At 41.6% G+C, this 20,011-nt stretch overlaps 1 protein-coding gene across 1 annotated transcript in view; it reads left to right on the top strand.

Moving 5' to 3' along the window:
• PSD2 (pleckstrin and Sec7 domain containing 2) overlaps nucleotides 1-20,011 on the top strand; it is a 75,664-nt gene that overhangs the window by 22,961 nt on the left and 32,692 nt on the right. The window contains exons 6-8 of the mRNA XM_063130163.1: nucleotides 1,269-1,327; nucleotides 1,828-1,830; nucleotides 18,884-18,973. Of these exons, the coding sequence (XP_062986233.1) occupies nucleotides 1,269-1,327; nucleotides 1,828-1,830; nucleotides 18,884-18,973 (152 nt within the window). The remainder of the gene's footprint in view (nucleotides 1-1,268; nucleotides 1,328-1,827; nucleotides 1,831-18,883; nucleotides 18,974-20,011) is intronic.

Below are 20,011 nucleotides of genomic sequence, written 5' to 3'. Positions count from 1 at the left end.
TGTAGGGACAGCACCATCAAAGCCTAAAAAAAAAAATTATTAGGAAGTATATGCATTTCAGCACGTCACTTTCTTCAGGGGCAAAATCATCTTGTTCCTTTTACTGTAGGACATCCAAAGCATATTTTGGAAACAAGAGTTCTTCACATATCACAAGAAAATATATAAATGACTATAAGCCATTCTTCATCTGAAATTTCTGAAGTGTCGTCAAATTATAAACCTTACAATGTACATTTGTCATGCCAAGTTTCATACTGACAGATCCTTTTGGTCTCATAACAATATTAAGCTCCTTAACAATACTGCCAGTCCTGTGCATTGGAAGAAATAAGCAAACTAGTTACGAGAGTTGGTTTAGCCTAGAAGCGAACAGTGTGAGCTGTGATCTAGTGTTATTTGGTTAAAATCTCACCTCTGCCTGAACTCACTGGGAGACATTGGGGAAAACACTGTTCTAGTTTGCCTTCTCTCCTTCATTTGCAATAGGGCAATACTAATATTGGGCTGGCCCACAAAACAGGGCTGTTGTGCAGACTCCTGAGATAAAGTATGTGAACAACATCTCGGACCCTTAAAATGTGCTATTAATCAACCCCAAAAAAAGACCAGAAGGTTTCTGAGAATAATGTAAAATGGCCTCTTATGCTTCACTAAAAAAGAAGAAATGCATCAGAGATGTGTATAAAATTGGCATATGCTAATTTATATTTATAGACAAAAATAATTAAAAATAATTACTGTAATTTAAACAGAAATACAACACATCTCACCATAGTGGGGGAGACCATGACAAGATTATATGTGTGCCTGCTCAGTCTGCTGCCTGGGTGGTTACAGATGGGCAATGTCAGGCCCCTGCTTCTTATGGGTCTTTATCTTTAAATTGGACTTGAGTTGGGCAGCAATTTAAACACAAGTTACCTCAAGATGGTCCTGTAACAGCCCTGCAAATAGAGGACTGTTACATGTGAAGTAGAACGCATTGCCATCCTAGAATGCCACCTGCTTAATAAATGTATTCAATTCAAATATCTAAAAAGTTATTGAGATTAGTAATAAATGAGAGTGAGATTCTTACAGAAATAGAAAACTATCTAAATTGGGATCCAAATTCTGCTAGGTTTATCTGCTTACTTCTCAAATTCTGTTTCTGGATCTTTGAATGTTGCCCTGCCCAGTGAGCTAAGCAGAGGGTACCACATATTTTGAATATGACTATTTGTATGTATAATTTTAAAGCATGTGAAATTCCTTGTTTCTTCCAGATGGAATCCATACACTTACCTGTGCCCTGATGCTGCTCAACACTGATCTTCATGGCCATGTAAGTATGGCTAGTAGTAGACATGTACTTTACTCCTGCCTTTAGGAAGATTTGAAGTTGCCTGGGAACACTAGAAGAGGGTTGGAAAGGGGTTTTATGGAAGTAGGGGGCAATGGGAGCCGTAAAGCTTTCCATTCAATTCAGTTTGGTCCTCTATGAGCAGCAGAAGTGCATTACATACAATAGCAAAGGAAACTTTTGCCCATAAGACTCATTCAACTGGGAGAGTGTACCACTGTTGATCATGGAAACCTGGACTGGGAGAGAATTGGTTTTCTGGTTCCAATTTAAAGAATGTGTTGGAGCCTTAGAATTTGGAGTATCAGCCAGCTTTGGTGACTAAAATCACTCCCCCAAGAGCCATCCCTACTGCAGAAAACATTTTCTTACATTGTTTAGCCATAAACCAGCTGTCTTCTAGAAATCCAGCCTGTAAAAAACAAAACAAAAAGAAACACCCCCAAACCCTGGTTTCCATGCATTTGGGCATTTAAATAAAGGTGGTTTTGAAACTCAATATTAAACAGAGGGTTTGGCCACTTTTGAAGCAGCAGTTTTTGCTATGGGGGTTGGTGATGTGTGATTTCAGTGATCCATATATGAAATTAGACATGTTCATAGCTGTCACATTCTTCCCAAAGAAAGCACATGATTGTGATTTGCTTTTTAATTTTTTAAAAATGTTTTAATATCTGGCCCCCTGTTGTACATGCCTACTTGAGAGAATCATCTCAAAATAAAATATGTGCTACTAGTGCAAATCCTGCACTTTCTGTTACTAGCTGTACAGAATTACATGGATCTTTGAATGTTGCCCTGATCTTCATGGCCATGATTAATATCACTACAATGCCATATTGAAACCATTTTCTCTCATCTTCACACTAATTGTAAATAAGGAGACTTTCACAAAAAGGAAATGGCAACCATTACAAGATATTTTGTTTGCAGGCCTTATTACAGCATATATGGTTTACAACATTTCCAGCATATTCTTCATTGGCAGAGGGCTGATAGAAACGGCCCCCTGTGTCATATGTGTTACAATTCTGGTATGGCAATAACATTATTTAAAAGTGTTAACAGAGATGGATTAGCATCTCTGAGATGTTTTAAGCTGGCCATGGCATGCCATTTAACATGATGGGGATTCTTTAAAACATATAACATTAACCATGGAAAGTATTGGCTTTTCATATTAAAGGTAATTTTGTTTGTATGTGGTAGTTACGTTACACAGCAAAAAAAAAAAATTGGAAAACGATGATAGAAACAATAAGTTAAATGATAGAAACAATAAATTAAGTGATGGATATCTACTTACTTTTTAATTATTATGTTTTTAAAATAATTGCCCCCCCCCACACTCATCTACAAGAACTAGCATTATTTGCGCTAGCTAACGATTAAAATGGGCTAAAAGCATTGGAAAAACTACCACTGCACCAGGGAAAACTGAATGGTTAAGAAATCGATGGGATCCATTCACATTGGTTGAGTCAAAACTTATGAAAACTGTTTTAATACAGAATGCAAAAGATGTTCAATGTGATATATATATAGCAGTGGAATTATACATTGCTAACACCAAACCTGATCAATTGCACCTGTCTCTCATGTGTGCTACTTACTCATGTGTTTTATGTATTATTTATTTATTTATTTATTACATTTCTATACTGCCCAGTAGCCGGAGCTCTCTGGGCGGTTCACAAAAATTAAAAACATTCAAAGTATAAAACAACAGTATAAAACCATAATATAAAATACAATATAAAAGCTCAACCAGATGAAAACAGCAGCAATGCAAAATTACAAATTTAAAATACCGAGTTAAAATTTATTTATAGAAAGTTAAAATACTGGTAGAATAAAAAGGTCTTCACCTGGCGTCTAAAAGCATATAATGTAGGTGTTAAGCGAACCTCCTTTAATAAAGTATAATGTATACTTTATTAAATTTGTTCAATTACGCCTCACTGAAAAATCTCAATCAATATGTTTATTGCTCAATCCACAGATCATTGCAACACATACAAACTTGACATTTTGCTATACTATACATGATAAAAATTACATATGGTTAAAAATTACATATGGTTAAAAATTACAGCTATCAAAAATGTAACATGCATTGCTAAAAGGATAGTAAGATAGGAGCACAGCGGACGTACAGAAACCTTTAATTGCTTCTCAATGACATCTGAAAAATCTGTGAAGAACTCTAACTAGATGAGCTTTCCCTCACTTTTCCTTCAACAGTCAATGTATTATTTTTTAAAAAAAATCTGTTTACAATCCACCTTTCCCTCTAAAAGACCCTAACGTGGCTAATTATAGTATAAAATAATCATATGCAACAGGAATACAAGGGGTGCAAAAGTAAAACAATGAGAAAACCATCATAGCCAGAGAAAAATCACAATAGCAAGAAGCAGCACAGATCATAATCAGCCTGCACTCACCCCAAATGCCCTCCCAAACAACCAAGTCATCTGTTTGCTGAAAGGTAAGCCGTGGTGGGATAATGGGCTTCCATTAGGAGGGCATTCCTTTACATAGGTTCCAAGACTGAAAAAGTTCTGATTCGTGGGCCCATCTGCTGTTCTTCAGGTGGTGGTAGAGGCACACAGAGCCTCAGAGGTTGACATGTTCAGATGAGAAGAAGTGGTAATTCAGAAATTCCAGCCCAAGACCATTTAGACTAGGGGTGGGCAACTTGTGCCCTCCAGATGCTTGGCCTACAAATCCCATGGTCCTTCATCATTAGATATGCTGGATAGGGCTGATGGGAGTTATAGGCTTAAACATCTGCAGGGCCACAAGTTGACCACCCCTGATTTAGACTTTTAAAGGTCAAAACCATTATTTTGAATATTGGTAATCAAATTGGCAATCAACAAAGAATGGACAATACTAGAGTAATGTGCTGTGCATACTGAACTCTGATTAGATGATAATAGCATACTGAGTAAAGCCATATAGCCAAAGGGTCTTTATGTTAGTTGGTGATTTGATTAATTTAATAAAATGATATCCACCTATTTGTTCTAATTATTGAAGGGTCTTTTCAGGGGGGGAACCCCTTTACATTTTATTTAGACACTATGTTAGTACCAACTCAGATCCAGCTAAGCACTAATCCATTCAGGTGTAAGAGTCGTAGCTTAGCCATAGAGCACGTATGTGGCCTGCAAAAGGTCCCTGGGGTTGTCCCTTGCATCTCCAGGGAGAGTTGGGAAAGACTTCTGCCTGAAACCTTGCAGAGCTACTACAGGTCCAGGGCAGGGCAGCCTCCAGCATGTTGACCTAATGCAGCCCACAAAAATTGCCCTTCTGGCCTGCAAGCCTTCACGCTCTGCCCCCTGGAGGAATCCCCACTGTTTACTCTGAGCTGTACGGAGATAACAGCAGGGGAGTGTGCAGGGGAATCTCCTGCTGTTATAATGGGGGTTGGGGTTGGGGGTTGGGCAGGAAACAGGCAAAGCATCCAGGGCCAGTGGAGGCTGGTGGCTCCAATTTTGGTTGGGCTTCAACCAGCCAGAACTCTTAAGAAGCTATCCAAGGTGTTGAACCCTTGGATAGCATTTTTCTTGGTATGAAAGATTTTAAGGGGAACGTGTTATGGTCCTGCAGTGTGTGCAGGGTGTGTGATGAATGGATACTCTAAATAGCTTTAGAAGAGAAAACAACCCTGTTTCCAAAATGGCAGGGCATAGCTGTACAGGGACAGGTAGCCTTCCAGTTAATCCAGTCAGTTGTATTCATCTCACTGTTTTCTGCCTCTAGGCCAAGTTCTCACAAGCAGCAGAATGCCTTCCTCCATATATACACTAAAAACATGCGGGGGGAGGGGACGGAGGATTACACTAGCTAGCCTCAATGTCTCCAGTAAAGGAACATGGCAAAAGGGCTCAGACAAGAATGGTAAGCCTGTTTCTCCACTGTACCTCTTCAGACTTGAGCTAGAGGCTCATATATCTGAATGCCTTTCCATTCAAAAATTTTCTGCACGCAAACAATTAAATGTCAACCAGAATGGTTTCTTGAATCTTTCTTCTCTAGTTTTATATATGGCAGAACAGTCAGGTTGCTTCCAGATTGGTGGCTCCTAGGACTACCCAGTAGTTGCTCTTCCATTGTAAGCTACAAGTGGAATTGCAATTGACTTTCCACACTATCAGGATCATGGCACTTTTTCTATATTCAGTCCACAGTGGACATGACAGTTTCTGTGAGTGGCACCATTTGAAATTCAACACTCATTCACTAAGAGAACAATTTAATTTGTGTGTGTGTGTGTAGGGAATGAAATGGCAGGTTGTCCTCTATGGATGGATCTCTTACTCTCTTTCTGTCTTTCTTTCTTTCTCTTTCTCTTTCTCTCTCTCTCCCTCTTTCTTTCTTTCTTTCTTTCTTTTGCAAACCCCCATCCTTGGGGAAATTAGGCATGCTCCAAGCTGGCATAGATGAGGGGCCCAATCTAGGCTCCTCCAGGGGAACGTAGGGGCCTTTATCTGATGGGTCCAAGACCTCTCCCATTCTGCAGTGCCCCATTTTGTGGTCTACCACTAGAAGAACATTGCTGGCAGTAGGTTTCTCCTTGCAAAACTTTCCAGAAAGCTAATGGGTCTATGGAGGCTCCTTAGAAGGAAAGGAAAGGAACCTCTCGTGCAAGCACTGAGTCATTACTGACTCTTGGAGGGATGCCAGCTTTCGCTGACGTTTTCTTGGCAGGCCTTATAGCAGGGTGGTTTGCCGTTGCCTTCCCCGGCCGTTATTACCTTTCCCCCAGCTAACTGGGTACTCATTTTACCGACCTCGGGAAGATGGAAGGCTGTCGACCCGAGCCGGCTGTTGCTTTACCACTCTGCGCCACACGAGGCTGGCAGTAGATTTCTGCTTGCAAAACTTTCCAAAAAGCTAATGGGTCTATGGAGGCTCCCTAGAAGCCCTTCTAAAAGGGAGTTTCTGGGATGAATGCCGTCCCCTTCCCAGCAGAGGGCTGCCTCTGGTGTTTCTTAACTCCCCTTGGATGGCTGTCCAAGGAGGTTATGTTTGCTCCATGCAACCCTTCTGGTGGGCACCAGTTTATGACCTGCTTTTTTAAAAAACAATGTTTTAATCAGTCCTAATTTGCTTTCCCAGATTTTTTAATGGAAGAGAGGTGTAGCACTATAACACCATAATGCAAGGATTCACTAGCTGATCCCTGACTATTGGCCATGCTGAAAACATCTGGAGACTGGAAAGCTTCAAGTTGCCCACCCCTGCTATAATTCTATAATTTTAATTTTTGTATTCTATTATAGTGCTATATCTGTATAATAGAATAATACTAATTCTTTCCCCTCCCCATTTTTCTTTTTAAGTTCAGGTCTCTGCCATTTTAGCAGGATGGTTAATGGTGGTGATCAGAAAGTGATAGATAGATAGTTTTCATTATGGTATTATAAAGCTCTACCTGTTTCATTAAAAAAAAAAGCTGGAAAAATCCTTTAGCACAGAGACTTATATATGCTCACCACAGGAGTCATAATGAAGTTGCACTGACGTGTGGTAAGTTCATATTCCCAATAAATCAATGTCCACATTTAAACTCCACCCTTTTGTTAAAAAAAGAAAGAAGAGTAACATCCACATCTGTAGAGATTTCAGCACTTTTCCATTCTTCTGAAAAAAAGTCAAAATTTCTGTGGTCAGAGAAAAGATAGACGAACCTTAGGGAAAATGCAGGGTGGCAATTATTGGGATGATGTCATCATATAGATTTCCTGTAAAAAGTAAGTGAACATGCATTGCAATTCTGTACCACATGCCTGAGTAAAGAAATTAAGTATCAATTATTATATCAATCATCTGAACTGAAGAGGTACAATCATGAATCTGTTGTGAGAACTAGGCCTAAGTTACCATGGAGAATGATGTCTCACAAATGTTACACCTATCTGGAAGATGCTTGGACAAGAAACGAACTTCTGAGATTGCAAATCCTTCTGAGTGACTTTTGGAAGGCTTCTCTGAGCTGTAAACATTCAGTGGACACGTGACATTAATTTCTTCTTTCCTTTCTCCTCCTTTCTGTTTCTCTCCTGCTCCTGGATCCTCAATTTTTGCTCTTTAACGCTTTTCTCAGGTGGTAAGTGCAGTCACTAGTACATTTCTATAGATTTGTGGCATTTGGTTTGTATTTATGTGCATAAAATCTGTTTTCTGCTTTAATCACTAAACCACTAAACTCAAGGTTTTGCACATATTCAAAATTTAAATGTGTGCAATATATGTGTTTTCCTAAACTTTGCTTCTCAAACTCATTTGAAATTAATAGTCTTAATCCCATAAAATTTAAAGTTGATCAAAGGGCCGCCCAAAATATTTTGCTGCCTGAGGCAGTACAGCAAATCTCACCCACCCCCTCAAATGAAGCTGTATAATACTCAAGACTCACCAAGTTATGTTGACACCTGAGGCAGAAAATCTCACAAGTGCCTCTCCCTGGGAATAGAAATACAATAATAATGAATTAAAGGCATAATCCTATGCATGTTTAGACAGAAAAAAGTCATACAACTCCCATCATGCCCCAGCTTGCATGGCTGGCTGGAACATGCTGGGAGTTGCAGGATGTTTTTCTGTCTACATATGCATAGGACTGTGCCTTAAATAACTAAACATTTGCTGTAATTTCTAAACTGGCTCCCTGAGGGAGCTGTCTCACTCTGCCTAATAGTGGCGGGCGAGTGCAGTTAGATAAACTTCTAACTATTTGAGGAGGACAAGCTCTCTGTATGAAATCTGTGACCTTCCCCTATATCCAAGAAGTGATTCTGTAGTATCGTTTTGTTATTACCCAACCTGGCCTTCAAAGGAGAAAGAGTTATGTCACAAAAAGAAGGCCTTCTGTGATTGGTTCCCCAGCCTCTCTCCCTTCACACTTGTTCTCCATTTGGGACATTGTGAGGAGCCTGAATACTAGAGCTCTTTTCAGACCTTATTCCATAGGGAAAGGAAGAGATGTAGGCAGGGGTCAGCATCCGCTGAAACGAACCTATGTGTGTACATGGAATAGGAGCAAGAATTTCCCAAATCCCAAAGCAGTGTATTGCCAACATGGGGACTGACTGCACACTGCCTGTGCTCACAGCGTCTTGATTCATGCTGCAGCCTGAATAAGGCAATACCATCCCAGTGCAACTTGATCTGAGATGGAGGATGTCCGTTCTTTAATATATGGCTATATCACAAAAAATAACTTTGGAAGTGGAACTCTATCTGTAAGGTGCATGTTAGAAGAGTACCAAGAAAAGTATCCCCTTTGGCTCCATCTCCATGGTAGATACGCCTTCACTTGTTGCATAACTGTTCATCATGGAGTTTGCAGCAATGTCTGGAACCCTGTCTGGAACATGTAGGTTGGCAACACCCTGGAAGAACAGTTCAAAGTGTTTGGTTTGCTGAAGCTCGTCATGCATGCTGTACGACTCTCTAGGGTCTGCCCAGAATTAGGAGTCTTGCCCTCTGCACTTATATGAGAACTGCCTGGGGAGAAAAATGGTAGTTAAACAGAGAGTAACAAGGAATGATCAGCAGTTTGAGCATATGGCCCCTGGACCCAGGTGCACAGTAGGTGATTGAAAGGAAGAGAAAATGACAGTGGTGCCACCTTTACCTGTTGGGGTCGAGACTGTAGTCACTGAGACAATCAGCAGTTAGAGTGCAGTGCCTGGCGTTTACCTGCATGGCGTTTACCAGAGAGCGTTTACCTGCATGTCAAGGTGTTTACCCGTGCGTATGCTGTATGGGAGATATTGCTCTGAGCTGTCAGGGAGGGCGGACCGTTTCAGCACTATACTTTTGTCCAGGCCATTTTCACATATAGCAAAGGGATGGTGGAAGTGGCATGTAATATCTCCCTCTCCCTCTCTCTCTCTCTCTCTCACACACACACACTTTTGTCCCCCTTGAAAGAGGAGATATTTGATGACTTATGGCAGGTGGACAAATTTCAAGAATTTCTGACTTCTCTTAATTATGAGGTGGCCAAGGTTTTTTTCTTTTAACAACAAGAAAAGGCCTTGCAGTGTCTGAGGGCAGCCATCTAACCCACCCCAAGAATTCTCTTGGGTACGATGTTTCATTATGACAGAGCAATGTGCCTAGGGACATTCTGTCCCAGGGATAGCTAAGCCACTGCTCAGAGGGGCAACAAGGCTTTTTATTGCTAAAAAAGAAAAGAAAAAGAAAGAAAACCTCAGCCACACACTGCATATACCCTATATGATTCCGAGCCCAATTCAAGGTGCTGGTTTTAACTTATAAAGCCCTACATGGATTGGGACCACAATACCTGATGGAACGCCTCTCCCGACATGAACCTGCCCGTACACTGCGCTCAACATCTAAGGGCCTCCTCTGAGTGCCTACTCCGAGGGAAGCTCAGAGGATGGCAACAAGGGAGAGGGCCTTTTCGGTGGTGGCCCCCTGACTGTGGAATGATCTCCCCAATGAGGCTCGCCTGGTGCCAACACTGTTATCTTTTCGGCGCCTGGTCAAGACTTTTCTCTTCTCCCAGGCATTAACAGCATTTAACAACGCTAAGTTTGTTTTTTTAATGGACCCCAAAACTTGTTTTTAAATGGATACTGTTGTTTTTATACTGTTGTTTTTATGTTTTTAAATTTTGTATACTTTTTAAATGTTTACTATTTTTAACTTTTGTAAACCGCCCAGAGAGCTTCGGCTATGGGGCAGTATATAAATGTAACAAATAAATAAATAAATTTAAGGTAAGGCAGACATTCTTGAAATTCTCCCATCTGCTGAAGTTTACTCCAATTTTCAAGGGGAATTTTCTGCTCACTCCCTAAAATTTACTAAATTACTAAATTGTTTGCAGCTCAAGTAGCTCAAATAACAAAGCTTCCTCTGGCTGTAATCCTAAAGATAACTTTTTATGTAAACCTTGTTGGAATCAAAGAAATTGCTTCCTGCGTAAATGCATTTAGGGACATTTTAGGAACATGTTCACAACATGATAAAGTAAAATGTACAGTTGTTTTGTTGCTGTTGTTGTTTTTAAAAAAGAGGATCCTAATAGAAAAGATGGAGCTTTCCCCTCAAAATCTAATCGACCCCCTTCTGCCTCCACCCATCACAATATTTCACTTTCCTGATGCCGTTGTGTAACAGCTGGCTGGAGTCCCTACTGTCCGTGGTGACAGGGTAACCTGTACAAAACTGGTTTTTCATCTAAATCTTTTAAATTAAATAATCACTTTGTACAGGATTAGGAGAGAGTATACATTTCAGGTATATAGCCATGCTCATGAAAAAAGTCTTATCCTAAACCGCTCGTCCATGGAGTGACCAGAGCACGGGTGATGTATTCCTTCCTTTGCAGATCTGAGTTGCTCTGAAATGAATAGTAGGGGTGATGATGTGTATCACCAATATTTTTAGGCCCCTGTCCAAAACACATTAGTGGTACTGAAGTGCACTGATAACTGTTGGGGCACAATCCAAATTCTAAATACTGCTTTCATAGCGTTAGATCCTGCTTTTTAGTCCACATTTGTAATGATTTGACCCAAGGGCCCTTTCTACACCTAAGGGTTATCCCAGGAAAATGGAGGGATCATCCTTGCCTGCTCTTGGGATCCCCTGTGTGGCATTTGGATGCACAGGAACGATCCCGGGATGATCCTGGGATATAGGGCTGGTGTAGACATGCCCAAGGAGTGTCATCCAATGGGGGAAAATCACTTTTCCTTACCGTCGCTTTCCTCCCCACTTCTGTCCCGCGACACTTCCTCTTTCTTTACACAGGGGAAGAAAAAGGAAGTAAACAATGACCACGAGGCCCATTCAGTGGGCGTTTTTATCATGTAGTTTTTCACAGCGGGAAATGGTGGAACATTTTATTTTATTTTATTTTAATTTATTAAAAATCGGATTTACCAGAGTCTATTTTGTGATGGAATGAAGGCTAGAAGGAGCAGGAGACGCGCAGGAGGTGGACGGCCTTGTCTAAAGGACATGCGAAAAAACGTGAGTGGGCAGTAATGAGCGTGCAATAAAACGCTCATCTGATATCAGTCAAGGTGTAGACCTGGCCAATGTAGAACAGCTAGAAAGCATCCCTTTTGACTTGGTATGGCGCTTAAAAGAACATCATAAGTGCAGCCTTCCCCACCTGGTGCCCTCCAGATGTGTAGGACCACAACTCCCATAATCCTGTGCTGTGCTGTGCTGTGACTATGCCAGCAGGGGTTTATAGTCCCACACATCTGGAAGGCACCAAATTGGGGGAGTCTGCACTAGAGACTAAAAGCTCCATCCGGCGAGCGTTTTATTGTACACTCGTTACTGGGCACGCACAGAGTACTCAGGTCCCTCCCATGATGTTGTCTGCCTCCTGCACACCTTCTGCCTCTTCTGGCCTTCCTTGCCTGACAAACACCCCCACCCTTCATTAAGTCCATTTTAAAAAAAACTTGGAATCGCTGCTCTCTCCTGCTGTGTGCAGGAGAAGCAGCGCCATTAGAGCAACAGACTCAATGGGCCTCGTGCTCAGGAACGAAAACAGGGGTAGACAAGCGAAGGTAGCACACACACACATACCGGTGTGATGGAGCTGTAAGAATCATTACAAAGTGCTTGCTATTGTCTTGCTCTTTCAGGAATGGTGAGGATTTGTGAAATGGCATTGTTGTTTGGTTCTGGGAAAATCATTCTTCAGGTTTATCTGTTCAACACACTTAACCAAAAAGGGGCCAGTGATCATTAACGTCCTTCCTTGGCATTCTTACAAAAGTCCCAGAGGGAGCCACAACAGTTATACCAATTTCAAACTGGATTATATTAGTTAGGGTGCTTCCATACAAAGCTTTTATTGCGCCATTTATGAATTTTTATATGGGGTCCAGACAATGACATCTTCCACTCGTAACCCACCCACGTTTTTCCACCACTTCTTCTATATTTTTTCTTATCACAGAAAATCCGTTAAGGAGAAAAGGGCATAATAGCTCTGCAATGTGTTTTAATTGGTAGTGCTAGGAGCCCTCCATATGGAAGCACCCTCAGTGTTCAGTGTGTCTGACTTCTGTCTTTCCACCTAGGGGTGGCACTAGATGGGGGAGAGGAGTCAAAACCCTCCACAAACAAGGAGCTCTCCACCCCATTCACACACACACACTCACACACTGAGGGACTCCTGTCATTACTTAAAGAAAATTTATTTTATTTATTTATTTAATTACATTTATATACCGCCCCACAGCCGAAGCTCTCTGGGCGGTTTACAACATTTAAAAATAGTAAACATTAAAAGTATACAATTTAAAAAACAACAACACACACACACACAAAAAACAGTATAAAAACAACAGTATCCATTTAAAAACAACAATTGTGGGGTCCATTAAAAACAAACTTAACGTTGTTAAATGCTGTTAAAATGCTGTTAAAAATGCCTGGGAGAAGAGAAAAGATAACAATGTTGGCGCCAGGCGAGCCTCATCGGGGAGATCATTCCACAGTCGGGGGGCCACCCTCCCTTGTTGCCATCCTCCGAGCTTCCCTTGGAGTAGGCACTCGGAGGAGGACCTTAGATGTTGAGCGCAGTGTACGGGTAGGTTCATGTCGGGAGAGGCGTTCCATCAGGTATTGTGGTCCCAAGCCATGTAGGGCTTTATAGGTTAAGACCAGCACCTTGAATTGGGCTTGGAAACATATAGGCAGCCAATGCAAGCGGGCCAGAATCGGTGTTACATGCTCAAACCTCCCTGTTCCAGCTATCAATCTGGCCGCCGCATTTTGCACAAGCTGCAGCTTCCGGACCGTCTTCAAAGGCTGCCCCATGTAGAGGGCATTGCAGTAATCTAATTTGGAAGTTACCAGAGTATGGACAACTGAAGCTAGGTTATCCCTGTCCAGATAGGGGCGTAGCTGGGCCACCAACCGAAGTTGGTAGAAAGCACTCCGTGCCATCGAGGCCACCTGAGCCTCAAGTGACAAAGATGGTTCTAGGAGAACCCCCAAGCTACGAACCTGCTCCTTCAGGGGGAGTGCAACCCCATCCAGAACCGGTTGAACACCCCCCATCCGATCAGAGGAACCACCCACCAGCAGCATCTCAGTCTTGTCTGGATTGAGCTTCAGTTTATTAGCCCTCATCCAGTCCATTGTCGCAGCCAAGCACCGGTTCAGCACATCCACAGCCACACCTGATGAGGATGAAAAAAGGTGCTTTTCACATATACAAGTGCATTCATCAATTATGATCTCTGCATCTCTTCCGCAGTGCAGATGCTGCTCTTGAGCCAACAAAGGTTACATATTTCACAGCTACTGACATACTCTTCAAGATGCCAAAAGACCAGCGGCAAAAGACCACCGAGGAGGAAGGGGAAACATCTGCCATGCAGGAATGAGAATGTATTATTTATATACAGGGTACCTAATAGTAAAGAAAATAAAATCTAAACACAAATTAATATTATTCAAAATTAAAATTAATTGCTCGTTCTGTGGTGTGGGCCTAAAGTAACATTTCCCTCACTTATTTCAGAAACATGTTTAGGGTGGGAGTTCTAATGTGAAATATACCTTTTTTCCCCCTTTTTTTTCAGATATCTTAACATGTGGAACACAGCTTGCCCACCCAGCCTCTGTGTTTACGGAGGCGCCTTCCACCCACACTTGCCTTCCTTCCTGGCATCTGCACAGGAAGGAAAGCAAGTGCGATTTTTCCAGTCCTGCGCCTCTGGAAAGGAAAACAAAACAAAAATGGGGAGGGGGAGGAAAGAAATGGGACCGTTCCTCCCCCCTTTTTAAATTTTTATAATCGCTATCTGCGGATAGGAACGAGGCAGCAGAGTAGGATGTGAGAGGGACTGGGAGAACCTCCTCTCCTCCCTCTGGCTCCCTGTTCCTCCCCCACTTTTTTAAAAATTATAATGTCTCTCTGCGGAGCTATGCAGATACATATAATTAAAAATAAAAATGCAGGGGGGGGGAGGAATGAGGCAGCCAGTGGTGGATGCCAGAGGGACTGGGTGAACCACCCACATCTCCTCCCTCTGGCTGCCCAATCCTTCCAACCATTCCCATTTATTTTTATTATATGTATCTGCGGAGCTCCGCAAATGGAGATTATAAAATTTCTTAAAAGGAGGGGAGGAACGGACCTGTTCCTCTCCTTCCCCACCGTTTTGCTTTTAGTTTTCTAGAAGCATGGGGCACCCATGGCAACCAATTAGGGGGCACCATGGGCTGAGACATGCCTCCAGTGCCAAAAAAGTCGGGGTAAGTGCCCGACTTCTTTGGAGTGGAGTTTCCAGGGTTTGCCCCTGGATGGCTTCACAATGGCAGCTGCGTCATGTAGATGATGTGCCGCTACCGCGAAGCCACCCCGGAGCAAACCTTTTGTGTAGATGTGCCCCTAGAAATATACTACCCCCCCTGATTTTTTCCCCCTAGTGCTGCCACTGTTTCCACCTCTCCCCTCTTACCTCTTTCATGCTGATCCCCTAATGATCACCCCACAAGTCTTTCCACACCTCTGTTTTGTCCCTCCTCATTTGCATCTATCACATCTCTTAAATGACATATCCTACAGTTTTCCCCACAGAAGAAGAGCTTTCTAAACATCCATTGAATGGCTGCTTAGTACAGCATTTTTAGCTTAACTAAGGATTGGACTTCAGTGATTTCCCTGTTGCTATTGCCCTGTGTGTCCCCCACCCCTACACACAGATGTGTTGTATCCGCTGGTATAAAAGGTACACTGCAATAAACCCCGAACCTAAGACAAGGCATTTTCAAAAACTCAGAACATTTAATACACAACCATTTTAGGACGTGTTGATCAGTATATACCATAAATATGTGGGCATGTAATTACATTACTACACACAAAAAGTCCAGTTTTGCACATGTTTGGACTGGATAATCTGAATTACATATTTAATATATTACACATGAGCTGGTTATGCTCCCGACTGAGGTTACCTGAAATCACAGCTGTACACGAATAGCCTCTCAAAATTATTCACCCTATTTGTAGACAGAGAAATTTGGGAGAGTATTTCATCAAGAAATTCTCCAACAGTTTAGCAGCAGTAGTAGTACAGCTTTTTCTTGTTTCCTAAATTGTTCTTTTTAATTTTTCTGACACTGCAAACACAGTGCACACAGCAGTTGTGTTAGCAGTGTGACAACCATTTTGCATTCTCCACAATGCTCCAGACTTAGATCTCCATCGCACCAGAGATTTATCACACACTCACCATGCCTGGTATGCAATCATCATCCACATCCTGCACTCATTTCACCTCTTCCCCCCCATGTTTCGTTTCTTTTTGGAGCGGGGAAAGTCTGGATTATTTCCCCTCCCTGTGAAATAAGTGCGCTCCTCCCTCCCATGTATTGTTGCCATTGCATTATATCTGAACGTCCTGTTCTTTGTTGGGGGCATGTGTGTCTAAGGGCAGTCTTGCTAACAAAAGAGGAGGGTGGGGTGGTTCTCCACTCAACCATGAAGGGAGAGGGAGAGAGGTCCCATTTAACTCAATGTACGTACTCCTGAGTTGGCATTTTCACCTTAAAAGAAATGTGGAAAATGCACCCTCCTTGCCCGCAGCTCCCTCAGTACATGCCTTGATTATTTAGGATTTTTTTTAATTCCCCCAAACCCTTTCTCTCATAGTCCACCAGTGCGAAGGATCACTTTTCCTTTCCTTTGATCATGTGAAGCTGTGCATCTCCAAGTTCATAAACTACAGATCTTATTTTTTTATTTATTTATTTATTACATTTTTATACCGCCCAATAGCCGAAGCTCTCTGGGCGGTTCACAAAAATTAAAACCACAATAAAACAACCAACAGGTTAAAAGCACAATTACAAAATACAGTATAAAAAGCACAACCAGGATAAAACCACGCAGCAGAAATTGATATAAGATTAAAATACAGAGTTAGAACAATAAAATTTAAATTTAAGTTAAAATTAAGTGTTAAAATACTGAGAGAATAAAAAGGTCTTCAGCTGGCGACGAAAGCAGTACAGTGCAGGCGCCAGGCGGACCTCTCTGGGGAACGCATTCCACAACCTCAATCTTCTGGTTCCATTACTCAAGAGTAAACAGAAGTAAGACCTCAGAAGTAAACGTAGGGTTGCAGAACACTTCTTTCTTTCCAGTTTGCTGTTTTAGACTTTAAAAAAGCTTCTGAGTGACCACACTATTAAAAGTCAGTTCTATATGTGTTTACTGAGAAGTAACTCTCTCTCTGTTCAATGGGGTTTACTCAAAGGTAAGCATGCACCTGATTTTAGTATGACTTGGATGTAAATGCAGTTGAAATCAATGGGATTTACTCTTAGGTAAGGGAACCAGCAGATCTCTATTTTATGAATTTGGAGATGCAGAACTTCTCATGATCAAAGAAAAGGAAAATCGATCCTTCGCAATGGTGGACTATGAGGGAAAAGGTTTGAAGGGGGAAAATTAAAAACAATCCTACAAAATCAAGAGATGAACTGATCTGTTTGAAACTTGGCATGCTGAAAGCCCTCCTTAAGAGCTATCACTGTGCCAATTTTGATATCTTTATCTTAAAACATATGCAATGTAAGCATTTTGATAATTTCCATTTAAAAAATCCTTAAAATCAAGGGATGAACCGACCTGATTCAAACTTGGCTTGGCTAAAGCCCTCCTTAAGAGCTATCACCATGCCTAGTTTGATCTCTTTATCTTTAAAACTTAAGCATTTTAGTTACCTTGGAGCAAAGGAGGGGACCTGACCACTTTTACAAAAGAAATTATCTAAAATGATTGTTTATCTTCCCACTCTTTGAAATTAGCAAAACAAACCTTCGCTCCTCCTCCCCTGTAAACCTTTCCCAAGGGGTGGGGGGGAGATTTCACCAGCATAGTAGCGCTCTAGGTGAAAAGATCATGAGCTGAAAGAGCGCAACAATGTACAGACGTGAAAGTGCCCAGCGCTCGACTTGCTAAGGAAACAGAGGGGGAAACTGTGGATGAGAACTGGATAAAAAAAAGTAGGTGTGATTGGAGCCCTTAGTGTCATTTTAGAGTCAGGGCAGTGGTGAGGAGAGAAATGGCAGCTACTACCAAAAAATGGTGAAAAATATCAGAGAAAGTCCTGTAAAGTTGCCTCCTTTTCTAGGGGGTAAGACAAAGAAAAATCTTGGGATGGGGAGGTCAGAAAAATTGTGTTCTGTTAACTAGCTCCAAAGCAATGCCGGAGAGCAAGTCAAAAAGTTAGAGCTAGCAACAATTTCCCCTGATTACCTGTGGAGTGAAATACATTTTAGCACCATTGGTATATTGGAAGGATTAAGAGTATAAGGCAAAGAGAGAAAGTTCTGTGTGATCTCCAGGAATTCTTATGCCTAAAGGGAAGTTTACATTCTCTATGTTCTTTGTTCACAGGCTACATCCCCCTCTCTAATGTGTTTCCACATCAGATATTGTTTAATACATTTTCCTGGATGCTTTTAATATGCTTGTTAATGAATAAAGATAGAGGGGGAGCCATTGGCAACTAGCGTTGATAATACTGGGTTAGATACTCTGACTGTCTAAGGCAACTTCCTATGTTGGTAACTTGAATGTTGTTGCAACATTCCCTGTATCCCTTTATTTCATATGTTCCATAACATTTAAAGGGCGCTGTCAGATCCGCTGTGACTTGGCTGCTTTATATTCTTCTCATATTTAATAAGCCATAGCTGGTTCTCCTGTCCTTGGTACATCTAACACTGTGGGACCCATGATTGCTTCCACACTACTCCCAGCAACATCTACTGATCGCTTGATTTGGATGTATTGTATTTTTACATGCCATGTAAAAAATACATGGCATGTAAAATGATGGGTATGTTGTTAGTGTAGGACATAAACCACACAATCCGTCTCCCTCAACCACAAGGGTGGGAGATGTTACCAGGAACACCATAGGAGCAGCCATGGGTGCAGTGGCAATCTTGCTGGTCTCAGCAAACTGTAAACAGGGCCTATCAATCAGAATTAACCGTTTGAAACTGTACAAGGCACCTGCTGAGACAGTGTTTGAGGTATTCTTATCTCTAACAGTTATGATCTCAGGAGCTCCATAAAACAACTGCCACGCGACACACACATTTCAAATAGATTTCATGGAAAGAAGTCAGTGCAGTGACAGTAGGAAAACCACTTCCCAGTTTCTCCAAAAGCCTGAAGATAGGCTTTGGTTTGTAGACAGTACAACTGTCACAGTAGAGTGACTTCTACTTTTCATATTCACATGCAAACATGGATAGCCTGGTCCAGTCAAAGCCTGGCAGCTGATACAATGAACATAATGCTTTTCTTTCTTTCTTTTTCTTTTTCTTTTGTTCTGCTGTACTTTGGGCTTGATCTGCTGCAAAGGAAGACTTTATTTGAGAAGTGTTTGCCTCAATTATCTGCATATTTATGTCTTGTGTTAAAAAAAGAAGTCTGATGAAAAAGTAAAGCATCCAGTAATCTACTTTTCTGCATTACAGAATATTGGGAAAAAGATGTCCTGCCAACAATTTATGGCAAACCTGGATGGACTGAATGATGGGAAGGATTTTGCAAAAGATGTGTTAAAGGTAAAGGTATATCCAGAAAAAGAGAGAGGGAAGGGCTTTCACTATTATTGCTGGAAACACAATCATCCCAGGGCACTGAATATGCATGCAGAAAGAATGAGTTCTGGAGGTCATCCTATCCTTTGCTCATATACCTCTCCTGTCATTATAAATATGAATCACTTTCATTCTTAGAGGTGACCAAAGAAAACACACATGGTAGAGCCTTCCTGAAACTGCACCACTTCAGATTGCAATGTAAGACTGGAGAATTGAATGTTCCTTCATATCAAAAACTCCCCGCCTGTGGAAAGCTAGCATAACAAGGATAAGAGTTCTCATAACATAGCCTTCTGCGTGATGTGCTAGTTTTCTATGAACAGGGAATTACTCACATGGGAACAATCAAATAGGCAGTCCCCTACTGCATTCTGATGCATTACAAGATCAGGAGGAGAAATAGCCACATAAGGAAGGAATCTGATTATTCCTAGAGTTGGCAGAATGGAATAGAACTTGCCATCTCAGCTCCCTCTTATGTGCCCTGTGCAATTAAGTACTGTTTCCCCACACCAGTTTGTGGTGTAGTTGCTAGACAGGGATAATCTTTTAATTGCTATGCGTTCAAGATGGGCCTGGTATGACTCCTCCTCCTTCAGCACCAGGTGCACTCTTTATGTTCCTTCTCTTGCAGCTTTCTGCAGGCTGTTTCTCCTGCTTGCACATTTTTCCTTTAATGGATGGAGAGCTGAAAGCAAGTGTGTGTGTGTGTGTGTGTGTGTGTGTGTGGAGACTGATTATTTATTTATATATAGATATTTACCAGAACACAAACTACTTCTCTGTGCACATAGGAAGAGATGTTCACCTCCTGCCCCCTGTTTCTTCCCACGACAATAGAGTGCAAAAAGGCTAAACTTAATTAAGGTCATATTGAATTGCCCAATACGGTATGCCACTGTTACCATACCTGTACATCAAGTGGCTATCTTACAGATTTGGTTAATTACAAAGAACAATAACTCATCTCTTCTGTTATTTGGGGGAGGGGGATACTTT

The sequence above is a fragment of the Elgaria multicarinata genome, chromosome 7 (assembly GCF_023053635.1).
Source record: "Elgaria multicarinata webbii isolate HBS135686 ecotype San Diego chromosome 7, rElgMul1.1.pri, whole genome shotgun sequence".
NCBI classification, from domain to species: Eukaryota; Metazoa; Chordata; class Lepidosauria; order Squamata; family Anguidae; genus Elgaria; species Elgaria multicarinata.
Note: the sequence above shows the minus strand (reverse complement) of the source record. Positions and strands in the feature narration are given on the sequence as shown.